We start from the raw sequence: 21702 nt of genomic DNA on the forward strand, positions 1-21702 counted from the left end.
AAGCAAAACCACAGTTTTCCACAGAAAATATTTATTTAAACGTGAAAAAATAATTTGGCTGTATAAAAGCAGCAAAAGGAAAAACAATAAGCTTTTTAACATTGAAAGATCTGATACCTATACAGTGCATCTAACCACAGTCTGCACAGAAGGTGCCCCTCAAGGGAGGAAAAGGGTTAATTTGACATTCCCACATCACTTAAAGCACTGGTGCCTGACCGTATTACACAGAAGGGCCACATGAACATCAGCACAACCTTGTGTGGGGCAAATAGATTCTACATATTTTAATAAGTCACCTGTACTGATTTATATTTTACGTTCAGCTTGTTTCATATGTATTTAGAGGGAAACAACCTATGTACACACTTGTGAAAACTAAAATGATGTAAACACGAAGACAAAATGTTAATGAATCGGCCAGTAATATATTATGTTGAAGCAGGCCACAGACCTTATGAAATGCTTTGGTGGGCCATGTACAGCAAGTGGGCTGTAGGCTGGGCACCCTGACCTAAAGGAATTATCTAAAAATACAAATGACTGAGCCCACTACTTCTTTTAATACCTTTAAACCAAATTCTGACTAAGGTCCTTACTCCATACTTATTCATGCAAATCTCTACTGACTTCATTAATAGTTTGCCCATGTCAGGGGTGAGTAAAACTTGAGTCAGAATCAAGACCTTTGTGTAGAGGGGGAGTGAACGCAGGATGATGAAGTAAGAAGCTACTTTTACCAAATACAAACCATTACCCAAAATTGAAAATGGAACAGGTTTGAAAATACTTGTAGTTTGATTTTTCCTCAATTTTTACATGCCTCTACACATATGACATCCATGCAGCACTAAAGTAGAGAAAACAGTTGTTACTCTTTCTCTAGCAAGAAGTAAGACTGTAATAGCAATGATGAGACAAATCCTAAAGGTGCTTATTCAGTTTTACTCAGTTTGGGTGAAAGTTTCTGCTATGTGCATAAAACTTACAGCCTCGGGGAAGTATGTGTGTTTGGGAGGGTGGCTATTGCAGTTTTAAAGCAACTTTTGTGCCCTCCTATTCCCAGCTGCTGTCAGGGCCAAAATGGACTCAGGCACAATTTAGACAGCTCAGAGAGATGCTCTAAATTACTGCACCCTATCTAGGCCGCGTCCGAGGAACTGCACAAATAAGAGCTGCTCAGAGTCCTTCATGGTACTGAACGCTAAGGCCCCCGTCTCCACTCCCTCCTGCCCTCAGCCCCATGCCTAACATGCACTGGAGATTGCAAGGGATACTGCATTAGATGGCATAGGCGTTCTTACACAATGCCTGCACCAGAGGAATGCTACTCTGGCTGGCTCACTAGCTTTTATGGACCCTGCACAGTGCTATAGCAACATTCAGGGGGGTACAGTATTTAAGGCCATGGGAGATTTATCCAAGTAAGGAATAGGTGAATTCTAATTTGAATATAGATAGCAATGGATGAACTTCAAAAGTCCCATTTGCATTGTTTCACTGTATTAACTAGAGTTGTTCAGAAAATTTTTCTTCCCTGCAGAAAATTTCAACTTTTCAGCCAAATATCAAAAAGCCAAAACTTTTGGCCAAAACCCAAGCTTTCAAATGAAAATTTCAAAATAAAAATTTTGATTTGGAAATGCTGCCATGGTACCTTGGTGGGATTTTAAGTTTGGCTGTCTCCTGGCCTCATTTTCTACTCTGGGCCAAGCTCCATAATGCCCCACGGTCTCCCCTGCTGCTGAGCTGTTATGGTGCATGACGGGAGATATAGTCCAGATGGGGAACTGGGCCCACAGAGGAAAATGGTGGCAGGAGGCACCCAAACTTCAAATTCCATGAGGAAACATGGCATTTTCAAATTGAATTTTGTTGCTTTTTGGCCAATCTGAAAACTGCATTTTTTTAAATGAAAAATCAAATTTTTCCATAAAAAGCATGCACTTTTCATGAATAACTGTGTTTAGTTTAAAATCCAATTTTCTATTGAAAAGGTAAACAGAAAATTTTCAATCAGCTCTAGTACTAACCTAGAACCTGGTTGAAAACAACATATTAACACTTTTCAAAGACAGTTTGCCTGGCCAATGTAGATCAAATATAACCATTTTACAAACAGTTTCTCTCAACTCAAATTTTGTAAACGAATCTATCAAACAGTTTTGTCTGATCTGCACTGGGCAGAAAAACGGTCTTTAAATCATGTTAACATGTTTAAAATAGGTGAACGTCAAAAGTCTGATCTACACCTATCAGTGGTGTTCAGATAATAATTCACCCAATTTTCTCTTTCCATGTATCTCTTACAGATAAACAACCCTAAGAGAGAAGTGCAGGTTTCTAATGGAACTGTAGGCAGCTAAATGATTTCCAAAAAACCCTTTATTCAGCATTCTGAGGACTATGTCAGAGATCTCTCAAAGGAGATATAGTTGCATACGATCCACTTTCTTCTATTCTGTACTAATTCTCTTTGACAACTCAAGTCATAAAATTAGCATACCATGATACCAAATATTATTATTGCAATTCAATAGCCGTGTTCACAGAATTCTCAGAGCAAAGACTCTGAATTGTTAAATTGCACACGTTAGGACATTTTATTCGTAAGTGATGATTCAAAAAAAAAAGAGAGAGAGACCTTATGAAATGTGAGCCTGCTGCAATGTTCATTACAAACTGCAATATGAAAAGTAGCCATACAGCAGGATAATTATTGCTTTAATGTAAAATTTTGCTCTACAAATTTTAGACGTGTGAAAGCACCCACTCACCTTCATCAAACAGAAGGGCACAATCTGGCCAACAATGAGCTTCTTATGTACAGCGCACATAAGATGAAAAATATTAGTGTTACACACAGTGGGTCAGACCCTGGCCCTGCTGTGCTGCAAGGGGCTGGAAAGCTTGCTTAAATAGCTAGTAGGGATTCTATTGGCATAGAAGATCTTTATCCAACCACAACCACCAAAACAGGAGAGGAATGGCTAAGGGTGTGAGCAAAGCACTTGCATGCCAGCAAGCCCCAGTTGTAGAATGGCTGCTCTAAAACTGTACTTGAGCAGCAGCAGTCCCAGAGACTGAGGAAGCATAAAGATGTTTTAAGACCACCTTTTCTCCCCCCCACTCTCCAGCTGCACTGCACAGACCTTTGGTGCAGCTGGAGAACTGGGTCAGTTTTCAAGTCAAAACTGTGTAAATTATATATTTTTTATTATATTATAATTTTTGCCAAATTCTAATCTACAAATTACCTCTGAAATGCAAACAGCATACTTTAGAGAAAACGGAGTAGATTTTGATCTCACTACCACCACTGTAAATCCACTGAGATCAATGGAATTACTCCACATTTAGACTAATGTAACTGAGGTCAGAATCTGGCACAATTTCTTTGTAATCAGCAGCACCGGCTTAGTTTATAATAAGCACACATCAAAAAACAATGTACATACACAATGGTTGGAATGCTTTCTGTGGGTTTAATTAAACTTTAATTTTAACAAAGAATTACCTTATAGAACAGTGAATGAAACATTTCACATTTCAATATTATGTTTATGAAATTTCCACAAGGAAGAATTGACACAAAGTGTTTTATGTAAACACTGCAAACTGCTTTATTAAACCAGAGTTTTGGGATCCGTTACATGTATTTTTCTTCTTTTAAATGACACTGTGGCATTTTAGAAATACAAGGTGGGTGAGCTAATATTTGTTATTAGACTAACTTCTGCTGTTGAGAGAAACAAGGATTCGAGCCACACAGAGCTCTTCTTCAGATCTATATTACATACACTGTGGCATTTTCACAGATTGCTAACTTCAAACATTTGCTTAAAAGGGGCGAAGTTGTCACAAAAAGATAAACTGAGGTCAACTTAAGCTTAATGGGGAACTTGAAGAACTGCATTGAGGTTTAGCAAAAGTCAGACAATTTGCTTGATGTACCCCAAAGTGCATGAAAAAACTACCACAGCGTATATTGCTCAAGATAAACATAAAGAAACTGGACATAGACATTAACATAATCACACATTGTGTTTCCCAAATCAGCCTAACAGAATAAAAAATAGACCAGTTCCTCTGCTGCTTTTTCTTTACAGTTAACAAGGCTATTACCTGAAAGTCATAGCAGTCCAAATTCTGGGAAATAAATGAGTTTTTGCTATCAACTTATATGCGGGCAGCATTTGGCCCATTGTAAAAGACCGATCAGAATTCCATCTCGGATTTAAAAAAAACAGGAAAATACCATGGGTCCAGTCCTGAGCCAGTATAAATTGACATAGCTGCATTGATTTAAATCCTTTACTGCAGATGAATCCAGGCAGTGAAGGACATTCAGTAATGTATGAATTAATTTATTTGCAGCCTGTCTGGTCTCTCTATACTTTCTCTATGTTAGTCAAATATCAACTCTACTGCTGTGACATCTCCAGCCCTGGCTCCTGTGACGTCACTGGAAGACCTGACATTCCGGAGTCAGTTCTGGGCACATGTGTGGTGCCTATGTTTAGGGAAAGTCTTCAGACCACAATTGCAGGTTCTTGTCTCCCCAGGAAACTTTGCAGCGGAATCCAGAATAACTCACTTATCTTACTGGCAGAATACTGGCTCACAATCTCCCAGTAACACAAGCACAAGTAGACACTAAATGACAAAAGCTGGGAAGCCCACCCTGAACAGCTGATGTAAACTAACAAAGAAAATTGGAAATAAAATGTAACTAAATTAAACTAATAATGCACAATCCCATAATTCAACCGTTCTTATACACATTCACTGAATGGATCCCCATGCCCAAACACTCAGCATACATTATGGGTTAGAAAGCAAGATTTGGTCTGAAGTACAGAGAATTCTAGCCGGCTTGTGGACAACAGGGCCCAATGCTGCAGACAATGGACTCTAGAGATGGAGCAAAAGGTCAGGTGAAAAAAGCATGGGTTGAAGATTTTCCAGGAGCCAATGGGGCTCTCTGTAAGGGAGACACCTACTCTAAGCCATGTCAGCCACATCTACTCACAGTCTCCATTCTCCTGTCTGGGGAGAATGCATTTCAGAGGAGAGTGAGACCAGCCAACCTGTTTCCCCTTGTAAGAGTGTCTCCTCTTTTGATCCGTAGCATTTTCCATGAAGTCCTTTCAGGCAGTACACCCAGCCTTAGCTCCCTCAACAACCAGCAATGGCCGGATCTTGCAGCAGATGAGCTGAGTGATCTGGCGATGCCCTGTGTTCTACTCACAGCTCCCCATCAGATTCTGCTATACTTCAATTCTCAGTCTTTTACTTTCCCTCCTGGTCTACTTCCCCCTCTCTGGCGACTGTTCCCAGAAGCAACAAGTGGATGCTGAAGAGGTGGGTATGACAAGCAGGGTCCAGATGCCCCAGGAATAGAACAGGGGGATCAGAAACCCAAAGAATAAACAATTGAATCAGTTGATCGCATACATTATTATTATACTATAAAAGTGTATCAAGGAAGGGCTCATGAAAGCTGATGACCCTCTTCTGGTCATTAATATTACTGGGTGATGTATGTACGGTTAGTAGGTAAAGAATTATGTATGTGTGTTGGAAATATGTTTCTCAAATGTGTTCAGACCAAAACAAGCACCTAAGTAGAACAAATAAACAAGTTTGTCAAAGACTAGTTTGTCAGAGACACAGCAAAATTGTTTTTCCTGTTTACATGCGTATCCGATGTAAATTGAGCAAGGAGAGGCCAGAGACAGAGACAATGGAAGTAGAGTAAAACCTGCCTGAGAGACCACCTGTCACAAGTGACTACTTGCAGACGTCACGGAACATCATCGCTCTCTGGTGTGCAAACCTTTGAAGAGAGACCATCTCTTACCAGTGACCACTTTTGCTCCCATGAGCGGTCACAACTGGCAGGTTTTACTGTACATTTGGATCTAAGGAAAACAAAGCAACCAAGTCAATCAAGAAAGCAAGTTAACCAGAGGATGAAAAAGGGGGTTGGCACTGGTACTCCGAAGAACAAGCAGCAGTGGAGAGAAACTTGGTCTGGGTTTACTTTTCAGAGAGTACATTTCTTCCATTTTATAGTTCGGAAAACTTTTGAAAGTGAACCCTGTTAGTTATCCATCAGTTAGGGAACAAAGGGGACAGCACCCTCTGATTCTGTAAACGTTGGCTCCTCCTACCAGGAAGGGCTGGAGATGCTGTTAGCTTGATGTAAGTGAGAACACTGTTCAGGAAAAGACATAGCTTACTAGAATTATGTTTTAGGCATTAAAAACGGTTATTTTTGTTTTGTTTGTAACTGTATTCTCTTTTCCTCTTACTTGGTATCACTTAAATCTCTGCTCTTTAACAGTAAAACGTTTTTCTTAGTTTTACTATAAACCATTTCATGTTACATTAAAGTAAAGAGCAGGGTTTCTTAAACTGGGGGTCACGAGCTGTCAGCCCTGGGCCTGGTGGGACTGACAGCCTCAGCTCTGCCAGGTGCAGGGCTGACAGCCTGAGCCCCGTTAAATTAACCCCCACCCCCGTTTTTAATCTATAAGAAAGGGGGTCATGTTCAGAGGGTTACTGTGTGAACGGGGTTACCAATACAAAAAGTTTGAGAACCCCTGGTAAAGAATGAGTCCTCAGCTAACCTGTCAGGATGGTGTGTGAATGGTCTCTTTGGAGGAAGCGAACGTAACTTCTACTGAGTGTCCAGTGAGAGGGACTGGATACTGCAGAGTGCAGACTCTGTGGAACTCAAATTGGGGTTCACTGAGTGTTACTTGCAAGGACGGTTGATACTGGCAGAGTCTTGAGGAGTTCGCTGGTGAGGTACACAGATTGGTGTGGCAGGGAGCCAACACAGTTTATGCCTCAGCACAGCTCTCCCTTGCGGAGGTAAAATGGTAACATGTTGGCTTATCATTCTGGGAGTCCTGGGAAGAGTATCACAGTGGAACACGGAGTTTGGAACAAGAGCCCAATCAGAAGCCACTGGGGCAGATTTTCTTTAGGAGTCACTGCTGCAAATTAGCCTGTTTTATAGGGTTCCCCTTCGCTCTACAGAGACATACCGACAGTGCTCCCAAACAGATGTAATCCGCATGGGATTTATCAAAGTCTGACAAATGACTGTCCATATTTTATTACCTTTGTTTCCAGCACCATAGAAACTTGAATAGAAGAGTCAAGTATTTCTCTTTTACTGGCAACAATGGTGGAGTGGTACCAAAACCACGGCTATTATTATGTACTGGAGGGCCACAGCACTGGGCAAATCTATACAGCTGAGTTTCTTGAATCCAAAAATCTCCAAATTGGGAATGTTCTGAGTCTGATCTGGATTCAGGTCGGGGCCACCTCCAACATATATTAAGGAAATATGATCCCTGTCCTCAGGACTGTTTATAAACTAATAAAGACACAAACCAAACATAACATAGTACATAATCAGTGCTAAAACGGACTGGGTGAATGGGGTCTTCCTAGAAGACTAGTGCTTAAGGGGTCCAGCGATTTCCTAGGGGATAATCTTCTTCTCATTTAATCAAAACTACCTCCCTCTAGGCAACCCCATATAATAGACAGCAATAGTTTCCAAACAAAGGAGTGGAAGGGGTCCCTTCCTATGCAACAGTTATGATGAGCTGTTATGAAACATTCATGTAGGAAGGGCCTGATATTAGTCCCAATTTGATGTCCATAGGAGCTTTGTAATCGACTTCAACAGGATTGGGATCAAGCCCTAATTAGCCTCCTAAACCCAAATGCTTAACTTCCTCCACGACCTGCCTTTGGTCTTCCAGGCTTTGGAACGGATGATCCCAGAGTACTTTTGAATCCAGACCTCTTGTGTTACAGCACTACCACCAAACCCACAAATTCTCCCATGTACTTTGGGCATCATATTATTAAGCCTTACATGAAAGATGCAGTGCGGAATTTCTATAATGATGTTTCATAATTCAAGTCTACTGACATAAGCTGCATTCAACATTATTGCTTATCCTCAATTCAGACCCACCCTCGCCCCCACCCCCCGCAAACAAATGGCCAACAACAGCAGGAAGTAAAAAGAAAAAAAGTTACAGACTGGTGGAAATGTCTCAATACAGCCACGTGACAGGCAACATCCAAGCTCCACATAATGAAATTCATAAACAAGCCAAAAAGTATATACCAGTTCACGAGTGGTTTCTGGATCACTAAACTTTTATTTAGTTCTCTCATAGTTTGCTTTTTCATTATATGTGATTTTTGATCACTCCATTGCACTGCTGCATCCCACATCATGCCCTAAACCAAGAACACCATCGCATAAATTCTGCATACATCTCGTCCACTCTGATCCATGAGTAGGTGTTTTAAGAAAAGCTAGGTCAGGCGTGGTTTACCCTAAATGCAGCGTTATTCACAGGGGCTGGAATCAGACTTAAAACACCCTTGTACAGCCATGGTGCTAACAGCATAAATCCAGTTTTATGTGCATGTCTTTTTGGAGCTGGGATTCGAGTTTTTTCTTGACAGACAGAATAAAAGGAAGAGAAAAAGAAGGAGAGTTTCAGCCTTGGGAGAGGAGCTTATTTACTTTGCCTGCTACTGTGTCTTTGTTCTATACAAATCCAAAGCACATCAGCGATTCAGTAGTGGGTCCCAATGTGCAGGAACAGGGAGTCATATAACAGCTGTAATTAGGCTCGGAATGGAACAGAAGCCCTTCATTTGGCATTCCCCTTCAGCAGGATGCATTTTGATCCCACTTAAATTTTATGAGTTTGAAATTAACTCCCAGCAGAGCCCAACCTTTCAGAAAGTTAAATGTCCCACGGGCTGCTCATTTAAAATTTCATCTGCGATGGTTCCAGAGGATGAAAACGTGTAAGTAACGCCCAGCATGGCCCCACTGAAAATCATCTGAGGAAAGCACTAAGCATGTCGGAAATTAACTGGCCTGCTCCTCAGCCTGAGGGTTGGAAAGTCCACGTGTAGACATGAACCAGGTGAGCAGCAAACAATGAAATTGGGATTGGTAGTGAGAGACTATGCGCAGTCATGAGGAACAAAGAGTTAGCAACCTGGTGGAGAGCAGCCAAGGAACAGAGACAGAGGCATAGAAAAAGATAGGCTTTACACAAAAGAGACAGAGTATGCAACTGAAAACTAGAGAGGCACAGGGAGCGAAAAGAGAGCAGGCTTCTGGGCCCAGAGACTAAGAGGATGCCTGGGAGCAGAGCAGAGTGCAACGAAACATTCAAATCCTTTCCAATGTCTCCCATCCCTATTGTTCTAACTAATAGGGATCTACTGAACACATTAAACTTAGGGAATGATGTTCTGTTCTCCGCCTCTGTTCTCACTGACTTCAGTGTCAAGTAGTTGTGCACATCTGAAGGCAAAACTTGTCCCAGGAGAAGGGTCTACGGCTGGGGGGGGGGAGGGGGGAGGGTGGAAATAGAGAAATACTCCGGCATTTCTCAAACACACCATCTGAAATTCTAACAGGATGTCTGTGATACAAAATTTAAGGGAAATTTTTTTGTTTATAGTCATACACAATCCAGTCTGTATGAAAAAACTGTGTTTCAAAGAGAGCCCTTACCATTATTACTGTTATCATCCACTAAGATAATTTCTTTGAGCAGGTGATGAGGAGTCCGGTCAATAGCAGAATGAATGGAGCGCAGAATCACTGAGAGGGCTTCGTTAACAAATATGAAAACAATGCTGACCTCAGGAAGGCTGTTGGGAAATGTGAGGTTTCTGCACCTGAAAATAAAATACAATAAATGTAAACTGCTGTAAGTTTCTGAGATCATTATAGCTGCGTCTATATTGTGATCGCTGGTGGGAGATTTCCCAAAACTGCCTGTGACCTAAACTTCAGATGATTCTCTCGACCTCTTGAAACTAAATCTGGCTGGAAATCATAGAAGAACAGAGATTCTCTTGGTATTTTAATATTTCTCCCCTCCGCCCATGACAAAAAGAAATCTCATAGGCAGGCAAAAATGAAAAATATGTTTTTATAAAACTAACTAAAAATATTTCCAGGTCCAGAAGAGGCTCAGTTTTAATTTTAAGCAAATTGGTTCACCCATCTCTAATAGTCACACCAAAAACAAGTTCACTCAGCATCCACCACCATTAGTTCTTATGCATCAGTACAAGAAAGTAGCAGTTACAGTGGTATTTAGATTGACTGATCTCTCCTTGCAGTGTGATCCTTTGGCTACAGATCAAATCCTACTTTCCATAAGCCAGCTCCTATTTCTGCTGATGTGTCTGCCCCTTCCTTCTACTCATAACAGGACTTTCAGTTGCAAGGATCAAATTGAAATGTATTCTTTTATTTTCTTTGATATTTCCAAAAGGCCTGAAAGAATGTCACACCTTTTTGAGCATCACTGCACTGCAGATTAAAAAAAAAAAAACACAAATGCGGAGTGCCACTTATAATCAATTACGGTACCACTTGACTAACTACCTCGTCACTGAATGCTTGGTAGTTGCTCTATTCTCCAAAGCTTAATAATTTGCTTCCATGAGCTTCTGATTTGGGAAGAGGACTGTTTTATGATGCTATATACCATGATCTTTCTGAGGAAATGACTCAGACAATTTTAGTCACACTGATCCTTACAACAGAATTTCACTGTACTTTGAAAATCACTGGTCACCTTTTTAGCAAGGGATCAGCTCAACACCTTATTACATGCCTGATCCTTTCAGGTGCCAAGTACCTGTAATTACCATTGGTTTCAGCTGGTATTACGTACGCCACCTCATAAGCACTCAGCTCCTTGCAGGACTGGATCCCTAAGTGTATGTAATTCCACACACACGCGCGCGCATACTCAATTGAATGTGCAATTCTATACACACGATTAAGAGTGTATACAAATAACAGACTCCACAGAACTATATGCACAAAATTGCACAGACATATTTAGAGGCTACTGAGCAGCGATGTTCCCTGTAAACTGTGTGGCTGCAGAGCAATCTTGAGCATATGCACAGGTCAGAAACCAGGTTATTCACTTCTCCTCTGTGATGCCCCAGCAGGGCCATCATGTGGTCCTTTAAGAACCTGCTGTGCTCACTGCTTGGCCAAGGTCAGGGCATGTGTGACTCCAACCTCCTTGCTGTGAGGGGAACGAAAGCACTTCCGGTCTCAGAGACATGCTCACCCAGTCCTGATGGGGCCAAAGTACTGTGCACCCCCACCCCAGTGACTCAGCAGTCGCTGCTGCAGCGAGGCAGCCAGGGAGGGAACTGTGGCCTACGCCCTTTCTGGGAACAGCCAGCGGGGGCCTGAAACTCCCAGCCAAGGGGACTCCTGGCAGGGCTCCCAGTGCTGATGCTGCAGAGCAAATGGTGGGAACAGGGACTAGTGTGTGATATTGGGGAGGAGACACACCTACAAAGCCCTCACTACATACACCCCCCACCACCACCCAGACACGTGTAAGCTTACTGTAGGACAAAAATGTAGTGCTCACTGGAGTTTGCGGCCCGCTCAGTAACAAAAAAAAAAAGAAAAAGAAAAAGAAAATCAGACAGAAATTTGCTGACCAGATTCTGATCTCAGTTTCACCAATGTATACCCAGAGTGCATCTATTTCATTGATGTCACAGAGTGGAAACTGGTCTGTTTGAAAATTAGGCTCCAAATGAAGTACACTGTAAACAGTCCAACACACACTAAAATAATTATCAGCGTCAGCCGAGGAAGATGCTTTTGTTTTATCTACTATGTCAGTGTCTCCAACATATAGACAGAGATGTACAAACACATCATCATGGCATAACAAGCCAAAAGCGACAGTGATTCTTTCTTTCTGCTCTGTAGCTGTGGGAGTCAATTACCAGCGATACTGTAGCACAGAGAGAGAAATGAAGAAGAAACAGCACCAACAAAATATAGCAAAAGACTTTGCTTAACAGACAAAAAAAGAACAGTTTGATTTGGTGAAGAATATTTTCAAAGCCAATGAACAAGTGCTGAAAACAACAAGTTTAAAAATAAAGCCTTAATCAGACTCAATAGTGACTTTCTCTCTCCAATGCCAGTTGGATGAAGACTTATTGCCGTTTTGTGAAACTCACTGAAAATACAGCTTTGCTGAAGACTACAGTTAGTTCATCCGTTAAACCAGCAAAATTTAAAAAAAAAAAAAAAAAAAGTTGCAGCCCTTTCATAAACTCATACAGACCAGAATCTCCAAACTGAATTCCTGCTTCCCCCTTTTCTCTCTCTCCCGTAAGAGATAGAGAGTTGGGACTTATTTTTTCCTGGCTATATTTGTTTACACTTTTTCAAATTAATCTCACTGGGGCTGATCCTCCATTGCCTAGCACCTTGGACAGTCATTTATATCAATGTAAAGTACATGCAAACTGACTGCCATAGTGACTCAGTAGCATTTTACATTCATTTTGTGCTGGTGTAAGTGACTAGAGAGCATGCAGGGAACGGAGAATCTGGCCACAATTGTTTCTAATCCCTCCAGTCCCTTTTGCATTAATTCTTTTCCCATCAGTGATGTATTCTGGCATCTTAAAAGGAGTTCATGATTTTTTTTTTCCATTCAGGCCCATGAGTGGTTTTCACTTCCAGAAGGAATCCACTTCCCTTTTTTAATGTTCAAGGCCCCTAAGAAAATACGTTTCCCTTCTATATTGTTTACATTGGGCATTCATGTCCGAGAGAGAGCGAGAGAAAGAATGACCTATTTATTTCACTTACAAACTGGATTTGGACCTAAATATCCAGGAAACAAGGCATTTATACACTTGCACATCTATCACTATCCTATTCTTTGGGGAATTTTATTCAGTAAGAAACAGCATAATTCAAGCTATGAACCATCAAGTAAAAGGCGTGGGGATGGTTAAAATGTACACTGAGGAGCATATGTATGGGAGGGTATGACATGCTCAAAACCTTGGGACCAATAAGCTCTAAGAACAGAGTGATCACAACACAGCAAGTAAGAACTTCTGAATTCTAATGCTAATTCTGTCTCTGACTTACGTGGCCTTGGGCAAGATACTTAACATGCCTATGGCCCACATTCCCTATGTGGAAAGTGGAGCTAACACCAGTAACCCTTCTCACAGGGGCAGAGTTGAGTATAGAGGCTATGTCTACACTGCAGTTAGACACTTCCAGCTCGCCTGTGCCACCAGATTCGGGCTCGCGTGGATTGGGCTGAGGGGCTGATTAATTGCAGTGTAGACTTCCGAACTTGGGCTGCAGCCTGAGCTCTGGGACCCTCCACATCATAGGGTCCCCGAGCCCAGGTGTCTACATTTACAATTAAACAACCTTGCAGCCCAAGCCCCACAAGTCCGAGTCAGCTGACACAAGCCAGCTGCGGGTTTTTAATTGCACTGTAGACAAACCCTTAGTAGTTACTGTAAAGCTAATGTAACTGTTGCCATGGTTATCAGAAATTTACAGAAATTTCTAACATTCTATTTCCAGCACAATTCTTGTAAGCAGGGGAGAGGATACATGATGATTCTTCTTAAGAATCTTTGCACATAAAGAAAATCTATCCAGCCAGGCACGTACAATAGTGGTAATAAAGTTCACTCAGCCACAGTAAAATCAGTATCAGAGGGTTTCGGAGTAGCAGCCATGTTAGTCTGTATTCACAAAAAGAAAAGGAGGACTAAACTGGTTAGTCTCTAAAGTACCACTAGTACTCCTTTTCTTAGTATCAGAGGGGCAGCCGTGTTAGTCTGTATTCACAAACAACAAGGAGCCCGGAGGCACCTTAAAGTCTAACAGATTTATTTGGGCATAAGCTTTCGTGGGTTAAAAAAAGCTTATGCCCAAATAAATCTGTTAGTCTTTAAGGTGCCACCGGACTCCTTGTTGTTAGTAAAAATCAGTGTCCCTGTTCTGTGTTCTAGCCACTGGATCGCACTGCCTCAGCAACAGTACTTTTCTACAGGATGATAAATGGCATATTATTAGTACTGAGAAAAAATTCAGCATGGGTGCAGACACCGGGGTGGAGAGGGAGAGAGAGCCAAACGGTGTGGATGGTTTTAGGCCTCCCACAAATGTAGGGATTACATTCATAAATAAAGGAAACACTACATCTGGACCAGAAGTTCATTTATCTCACTGGATTAAAAGAGGACAAACATAGTTACGGCACAAAACTATACCTGGAAGCAACATTAAACAGCTATTATTTAATTACTTTTTAACTCTAGCCTTCCCAAATAAAAAAAAAAAAGTCGTCTATATGCCCTTGTTCAGAAGTGATGAATCTCTATGACGACCAAATGGAAGGGTGAATGATTTCTGATAAAATAAGAACTGATGCAAATCACAGACTGAACCAGAACTGTTTTCATATCTTGGGAAAGATTCAAATTGGTTATTATCCAGAACTGCAAAGCTAAGTCAGAATTACTGACAAATAGCCTGTTCTCGTGGGCTATCTGGGGAAGTACAAAAAATCTTGGTCATATGCGAATAACTCTGCTAGCACATGGTTTAGAGAACTTGATGTCCGGTCCTAATTTTTGACAGTGAATAAACAAAGATGGGTATACAATTACTTGTGTGACTAATTTGTATACACAGTTACCATAACTGTATAATTAAATAAGGCCAACACTTGTGATATCACAGTTTAGAAAAGCAGGGCTTAAAATAATTTTAAAATAAGAAAAGATAAGCAGTCAGAGAAACTGTGGCTGATAATTAGATACAAATTCAGGGGAGAACAAAAATAATTAGTTTTTGGACATTTGAACTTCTAATGCTATAGATTTAATTGTAACTGACCGATTCTTATTCTTTTAAATAAAAGCTGCTCTCGCACACAACACTAAGCCATAACATTCCTTCCTCTCATCCACCCCCCATGTAAAAGTCAAACCTTTCTCACAAAAGATAAAAACAGACCCTTCTGTTAGTGAAACAATGGCAGTAGCTAATAATATGGGAGTTGATGGTCTCAAACTTAGTTTTATTGATCTACATGAACACGTATAGAACTCATGCAAAAATTGTTAACCTCATTTTATTATGCACCAGGGACTATTCTTGGTACTTCATAACATAAATGCATGCCAAGCAAAAGAATCATAACACAGTCATAGAGACCAGATGTATTAAGAAAAGCAAATTGTCTGCTGTTGTTGAAGTAAAAATTCGCCTTTCAGTCAAAGGAGATGATGGGCAAGATCAAGAATCAAAATGCACCTGAATAAACTCAACCTGCAGTACAATCCATTACTCACCTTGAATATACAACACCTTGAAGACTGCAGCTCTGTGCTGCCAGTCAAAAACATTTTTTGGAGCCACTATTTCTACAGGGAATGGGGTAGGCAGATAGGAAAAACTAAAGCAAAAATAGGAATGATATAAAGGTGGTCACTGAACCAGTGCAAACCGCCAGCTGCTGAAACCAACAGAGTCTGCATGCAGGCGACACTGAGCCAGTCAGTGAGACAACAAGGGGGAAAAAATGAATAAAGGATAGTTGCAGGAGTGGAGTAAAGACGACCAAGGAAATACTCAAGCAAAAAAATAAACACTAAATATTTGACCAGACAGAGGAATTCTAAGGCAGAAATTCTATGACTAAATACTGTTTAAACAACTCATTCATCATTGAGGGCCAGACTGAGATACTCTTACTCGCACTGAGAAGCGCTTTACACTGGAAATTGTCCCAATAACTTGACCCGGACTACATGTGAAATAAAGTGCTTCTCTGTTTGAGTAAGAGTACCAGATAATAAAATATTGGGACAGATTTATCGAACAGAGTGGATTCTTGGCCAGATTTAGACCTGGTTTAAGCTAAGAAACTGCCTGGCATAAGCATGCAGATTTGGGCCTGGTGTAAGCAAAATGACAGCACCAGAAGTCTGCAGGCCAGACTAAGCTGTGATGTGAATGTTGGTGTAAGGACCATGTCGGATGTAAGGTGTTCAGAAAAATTGGAGTAAGTGGGAGTGCAGCAGTCACTGTTGAAACACATTTCCAACCGTTAGAACCACTGCAGTTATTCCTTAGGTTCGCAACAGGAAATAACTCTGGTATTTTGGGGCCCACACTCCAGTTAGTTGCTTTTCCTGCTGCCCTCACTCCATTTTAAGCCTCCAAATGAGTAAGATACATCCATTTTGCAAACTCATTGCCTACCAGTTTGGGGCAAGTTGTATTACGATACCACTTATACTTATTTTCCGGAAATCTTTCACCAAGAATCTCTTGCCACCATTTATATTACCAATGAATTTGGCTTTCAACTACAATATATTTTCAGTTTTCTCCTGAACTTATACAACAGCTGGGACACTGGCAGCTCTCTCCGGATACATGATACCTTGCCAAGATTGTAGAATCCAGAAAAGCAATTGATGTATCTTGACAAATAATATATACCTTACACAGTTTGCCATGTTGTCATTATGTTTGCACTACCTTTCATCTCTTGCCTTCTGGCATTCTACCACAGATCCCTACCAAACTCAGAAGTGTGGTTATACTGTAGGTAAAAGACTAGGGACAAATTCATTCACTGATGGTGCAAGTGGGTGAAGTGTCATAGAAAATTTGATGTAAGGTAAAAGTTTCTGAAAGTGTCATTTGTCAGCTAAAGACGCTTGACTAGCTCTAGCACCATAAAAATAATGACACAGCTGCTTTGAGAACAGAATTTGATAGAGATATTGAAAAAGGAGCATCCAGTCATGGCAGAAGATGTATATTCAAAATACTCTTTGTAATAAGCACAGAAACAAGACAGCACACTAACCTCTCCTCTAGTGAGTTTACTCTGCATATTTAACACTATATGTTCATAAGGAGACTTTTAAATCTGTTCCTGACTGAAAGTATCTAACAGGTATACAGGCAAAAACAAAAAAGCTTTCCAAGCTTCTTCTAAAGAGTGTAGCACTTCAAGGACGTCTGAGGGTCAAATATTGTTCCCAGGCACGTCCTCAGCTAAAATGTCTACTGGAGAATGTAACATATAGAAAAATCCTTCAAAACAGAACACATTAAGCTATGATGATGACAATCTATGTAATGACTAATTCATTAACAGAGGAGCAACCTCGATTTATTTTTAATATTTATTACTATCACAGAGTACTCCTTCCCTCTGATGTTTATAAAAATCAGAAGTTTTAAACTGAAAATTTATTTCTTTACTAGTTTGCCTTCCAATAACCACAGAATGGCTTCTTACAGGTGCTCGGAAGTTACATTTGTTTATTTTTTTTAAAAAAAACATTGAACCATTCTAAAAAATATAGTAATGGACTTTGCAAACACAGCTCAGAGCACAAACGGAAGGTTTATCTATCGTCCTTGGCAGAGAATCACTGTACACCACATAAGCAGCAGATGAAGTGAGGAAAGTGGTGGAAAGTCCTATGAGCTGGCGTCTCACCTTCTAGAATTCTGCAAATTACATAAAACTCGGTTGCCTCTCCTGAAGCTTTCACTCGGTCTTTTACCTTTGCTACAATTCCTTAGATCTCTTCTTCAATCACCCCCAAGTTCTCATCGGAAAAATATCATTTTCTACTAAATTTTTCAAATTTTGATGGGAAATTTTAAACCCAAAAACAAAACAAAATTTGTAGTTAAATTTTTAATTGCTTTTTCATTTGTTTGCCTCAGTTCCGTTTCTGAACATGGGAAAAATTGGGCTCTTGTTCAACTCCCTTCTCAAGTTTTTCCTTTTTTCTCCGGGGGGGGGGGGGGGGGAGAAAGGGGAAGCTGAGACAAACTGGGTTTACCCAGATTCACTTTTTCTTAATTCTTTCAAACCTTTTTCAGTGAAAAAATGTCTGAGAAAGTGATGGATTTCTCTTTTACTATTTTGTTCTATTTTTTCCCCAACTTTAAAACTTTTTTTAAAAAGTTAAAAAGTCTGCACCAGTGACGGAAAACCACTCACCCTTTGTTTTATTTTTCCAACTAGAAAAGTGTGAAAACAGTTTCTTATAAGTGTGAGAAAATGCTAATCTCATTTTTTAAAAATTTGTTTCACATTCATTCACATTTTTCTAATTGGGGGAAAAAAGTAAAAGTGAGAAGATGTTCTCTCCCCCACGTTCTCACATTTTTACTTTTTTCCCCAAGGTTTCTGCCAATAGAAAAAGGTTAGATCAGGGGTGGCCAATCTGTGGCTCCAGAGCCACATGCGGATCTTCAGAAGTTAATATGCGGCTCCTTGCATAGTAGGCACCGACTCCAGGGCTGGAGCCCTGGCACCAACTTTCCAGTGTGCTGGGGGGTGCTCACTGCTCAACCCCTGGCTCTGCCACAGGCCCTGCCCCTACTGTGCCACCTCCCCTGAGCCCGCCATGTCCTCGCTCTCCCGCCCCCCCAAGTCTCCTGCACGCCACGAAACAGCTGATCGGGAGGTGTGGGGAGGGAGACGGAGGCGCTGATCGGCGGGGCTGCTGGTTGGTGGGAGACGCTAGGAATGGGTGTGGGGGGCTGCTGACGTATTACCGTGGCTTTTTGGCAACGTACATTGGTAAATTCTGGCTCCTTCTCAGGCTCAGGTTGGCCACCCCTGGGTTAGAGAGAAGGGAAAAACCACTTCCTCTCCCACTTTTTCCTATGTGAAAAAAGGGAAGAAAGTTAGAAAGAGAGAGAAAGGGGGCTGACCACAAAATCCAAAAACTGAAAATGAAAGCTTTTCAGTTTTTGAACAATGAAACTTTTTTTAAAATTCAAAACACATATTAAATAATTTCTAATGAATCAAAATGAACATTTTCATTTAGAAATTTTCCATAAAAAATTAATAAAATATTTTATTTGAAATTTTAATAGGACTAATACATGTTCTTTCTCCCACCTTTATTGCTCGTCAGGGCAACGATTCTGACCCGAGAGGTGGGAAGGTCCGAGAGCGCAGCCCAAGCTGGAATGTCTACACCACAATTAGACAACCCTGCAGCCCGAATCACCTGGCATGGGCCAGCTGCAAGTGTCTAATTGCAGCATAGACATACACTTAGAGAGAAAGGATTGTTTTAGGGGTGAGGCACTGAACTGGAAATCAGGAGATTCCTGATTCTCCCCCGACTCTGTGACACTTTAGGAAAGTCATTTCACTTCTCTGTGCCTCAGTTTCCCTAGCTATAGACTGTGGATAATAGCCTACTTCACAATGAGGTATGAGGCTGAATTCATCAGTGCTTGTGAGGAATTCATATATGACCATCATGTATGTACCTCCACACAAGTGTATCTCACATGGCTGTAGCTCCCAGTAAAGACAATGTACCCGAAGCCACAACTGAACCACTGTTGCATTCTTCTGACTGGCAGTTCTGTACCACCTGCTAGGTTTTCAAGTATAAACTAGAGCGGAGTCCAATGCCTGGATTTTTCATTTCTTTTCTGTTTGTTTTTTTAATTTTTGTCTTTAAGGGCTGACCACTCTTTATCCAGCTATGGATAAGTGAGGTTCTGTATGTATTCCCCCTCTTCCTATGCTAAACGAGACTGCCCTTCAAAACTGATCAGAACACACACAGAGATTACTTGCTTTCTATCTCAGAAGTAACATCTCCTGTTCTCTTATAATTTGGGATGACACAGAGGTCATTTGCTTTTTGCCAATGAAATTGGTAGAAGCTCCCAGGTTCAAGTCTCCCAATGTCATCTCCAGGACACTACATACTACCATAACGCTGACCAACACTGGGAATAGTTACATAAGCAGATGACGAGCAAATGACTCCCCTGCGCTAAAGCATCACAAAACATGAATTTAATGGATGTTTCCCTTTTCTCTGCAGCCATATTTTCATTCCTTGGCTATCCCATCTGCTCAATCAGCTCCTGGTTTATGATTGTTTCTATGGGCTGGATCCTGCTCCCATTCAAAGCAATCAGACTTTTACCACTGACTTGAATGAGAGCAAGATCAAACCTTAAGGTTCTGATTTACCATGATTGTTAAGCACATGCCTAGCTTTAACTTATTGCTTAATGTTAGGCCCATGCTCAATTACCTTACTGAACTGGGACCTCGATGTGGTATAAATGTGGAATAGCTGAGTTTTCTAAACAGGTCTTTAATATGCAACCAAAACGTTTTCCCTGCATAGCGAAGAGAACATCCCCGTTGCACACTTCCAGGGTGCCAAACTGTCCTCAGTCAGCTGGGAAAAGAAGTGATCCTACTACAAGGCAAACACTGTTGTACCTTTAGCAACCCTTGCAACAAGAGAAAAGCCACATTTTTTCCCTCCCTCCAGTTGTCCTGCCGATGATTTTCATGCAAATACAGTGTTTCTCAATGCAGAAAGCGCTTCACTGACTGCAGTCACCCATTGGCCTATTCTTTCATTCCACATATGCCTCGTAAAAGAAATTCTGCAGAACATTTCCTCCACTGGGGATCTACTGTGCACCTTTTACCTCTGTTCCCCACACCTCACCCCTCCATAAGCAAAGAAGAAAAAGGACTGAATGTTATCTTTGTTTAACAGATGTGCTTCGGGGATCAGGCAACAACAACAACAAAATGTTCCCAACCAGCAAAGTGGAAGCATAATTCTGCAGCTGGTCAAAAGAAGACTTGGTGCACAGCTCTGCGATTCCTTAATCACCTAACTTTCAACAATATCTTTCTTGTTCAAGGTTTTACATGCAGCAAGCTTCATATGCTGCCTACTTAAAACAATAAGCACAGCAAAGCTGCAGCTAACCCAATGTGTTATCCCATTCCTGCCTAGAGTAAGGCTGGCACTGCTTTCTTCAAAATGGTTCCAAGCTCACTAGAGCTAGTAGTTAGTTGTTGCCAGTGGTATTTTCTGCCAAATATAGACGCAGTGCTGACTGACAGATGGGGACTGGGGGTGGGAGGCAGAGAAGTAAACAGCTAATCACTGATATTCCAGCAGCAGAAAATAACTATCGGGAAGTACTGGGAGAGAAAGATGTGACAGAATCCCCACAGTATTGCTTATGCAGTGTGGTAAGTACTGTAGATAAGGAGATACACAGCAGGGAACTACTCCAATATGTTATCATTTCAGGAGGTTTGAATACTCCATAGACATTAGCACAATATCGTCATTTGTATTACAACAGCGCCTACAGTTCTCAACTAGGCTTGGGGTCCCATCGTGCTACCACTTTAGAAACACATAGTAAGAGATGCATACCCCAAAGAAAAGCGAGCAGTTTCAACAGGTGAAATTCACTGCTATACAGAGGCTGAGCACATGGCTAGGTTCAATATAAGTCGCACTTAAAACCTACTTTGAGATATGGCAATTGCTACATCCTCTACTTTATTTGTACAATGATTCTTTCCCATTAAAATTGATCAGTTTACCCTAAAGAAATAAGGACCCCAGGACTGGCCCATTTTTTCCATGTTTAAACATCTTTGGTTCACAAAATCCGGCCTCGGTTTTGTGAGCACAACTAATTGCAGCCCAAATCATTGCAACTTAGACCTCTAACTGCCATACGTGGTTTTACATTTAAATGTAGGCAAAAACTGAGCCTATAAAACATAAGACTGCTTCTCAAAATCATGTATATTGTATGTGCCTAACATTCAACAGAGTTGCTGACTCTCTGACCCTAAATATGGATGTAGAGCTCCTCTCTTAAGACATCCTACATACAACTGTTCAAACCCTACACAAAAGGGCAGAGAGTCATACTAGTATGCTATAAAAGGAGTT

General features: G+C 41.0%; 1 protein-coding gene across 2 annotated transcripts in view; it reads right to left on the minus strand.

The window, feature by feature from the left end:
• The window catches only part of GALNT18 (polypeptide N-acetylgalactosaminyltransferase 18), a 385548-nt gene that overhangs the window by 178092 nt on the left and 185754 nt on the right, over nt 1-21702 (minus strand). For both annotated transcript variants that reach the window (XM_077820102.1, XM_077820101.1), the window contains exon 3: nt 9584-9750. In XM_077820102.1, the coding sequence (XP_077676228.1) occupies nt 9584-9750 (167 nt within the window). The remainder of the gene's footprint in view (nt 1-9583; nt 9751-21702) is intronic.

Source organism: Eretmochelys imbricata, chromosome 6, assembly GCF_965152235.1.
Source record: "Eretmochelys imbricata isolate rEreImb1 chromosome 6, rEreImb1.hap1, whole genome shotgun sequence".
In the NCBI taxonomy this organism is placed as follows: Eukaryota; Metazoa; Chordata; order Testudines; family Cheloniidae; genus Eretmochelys; species Eretmochelys imbricata.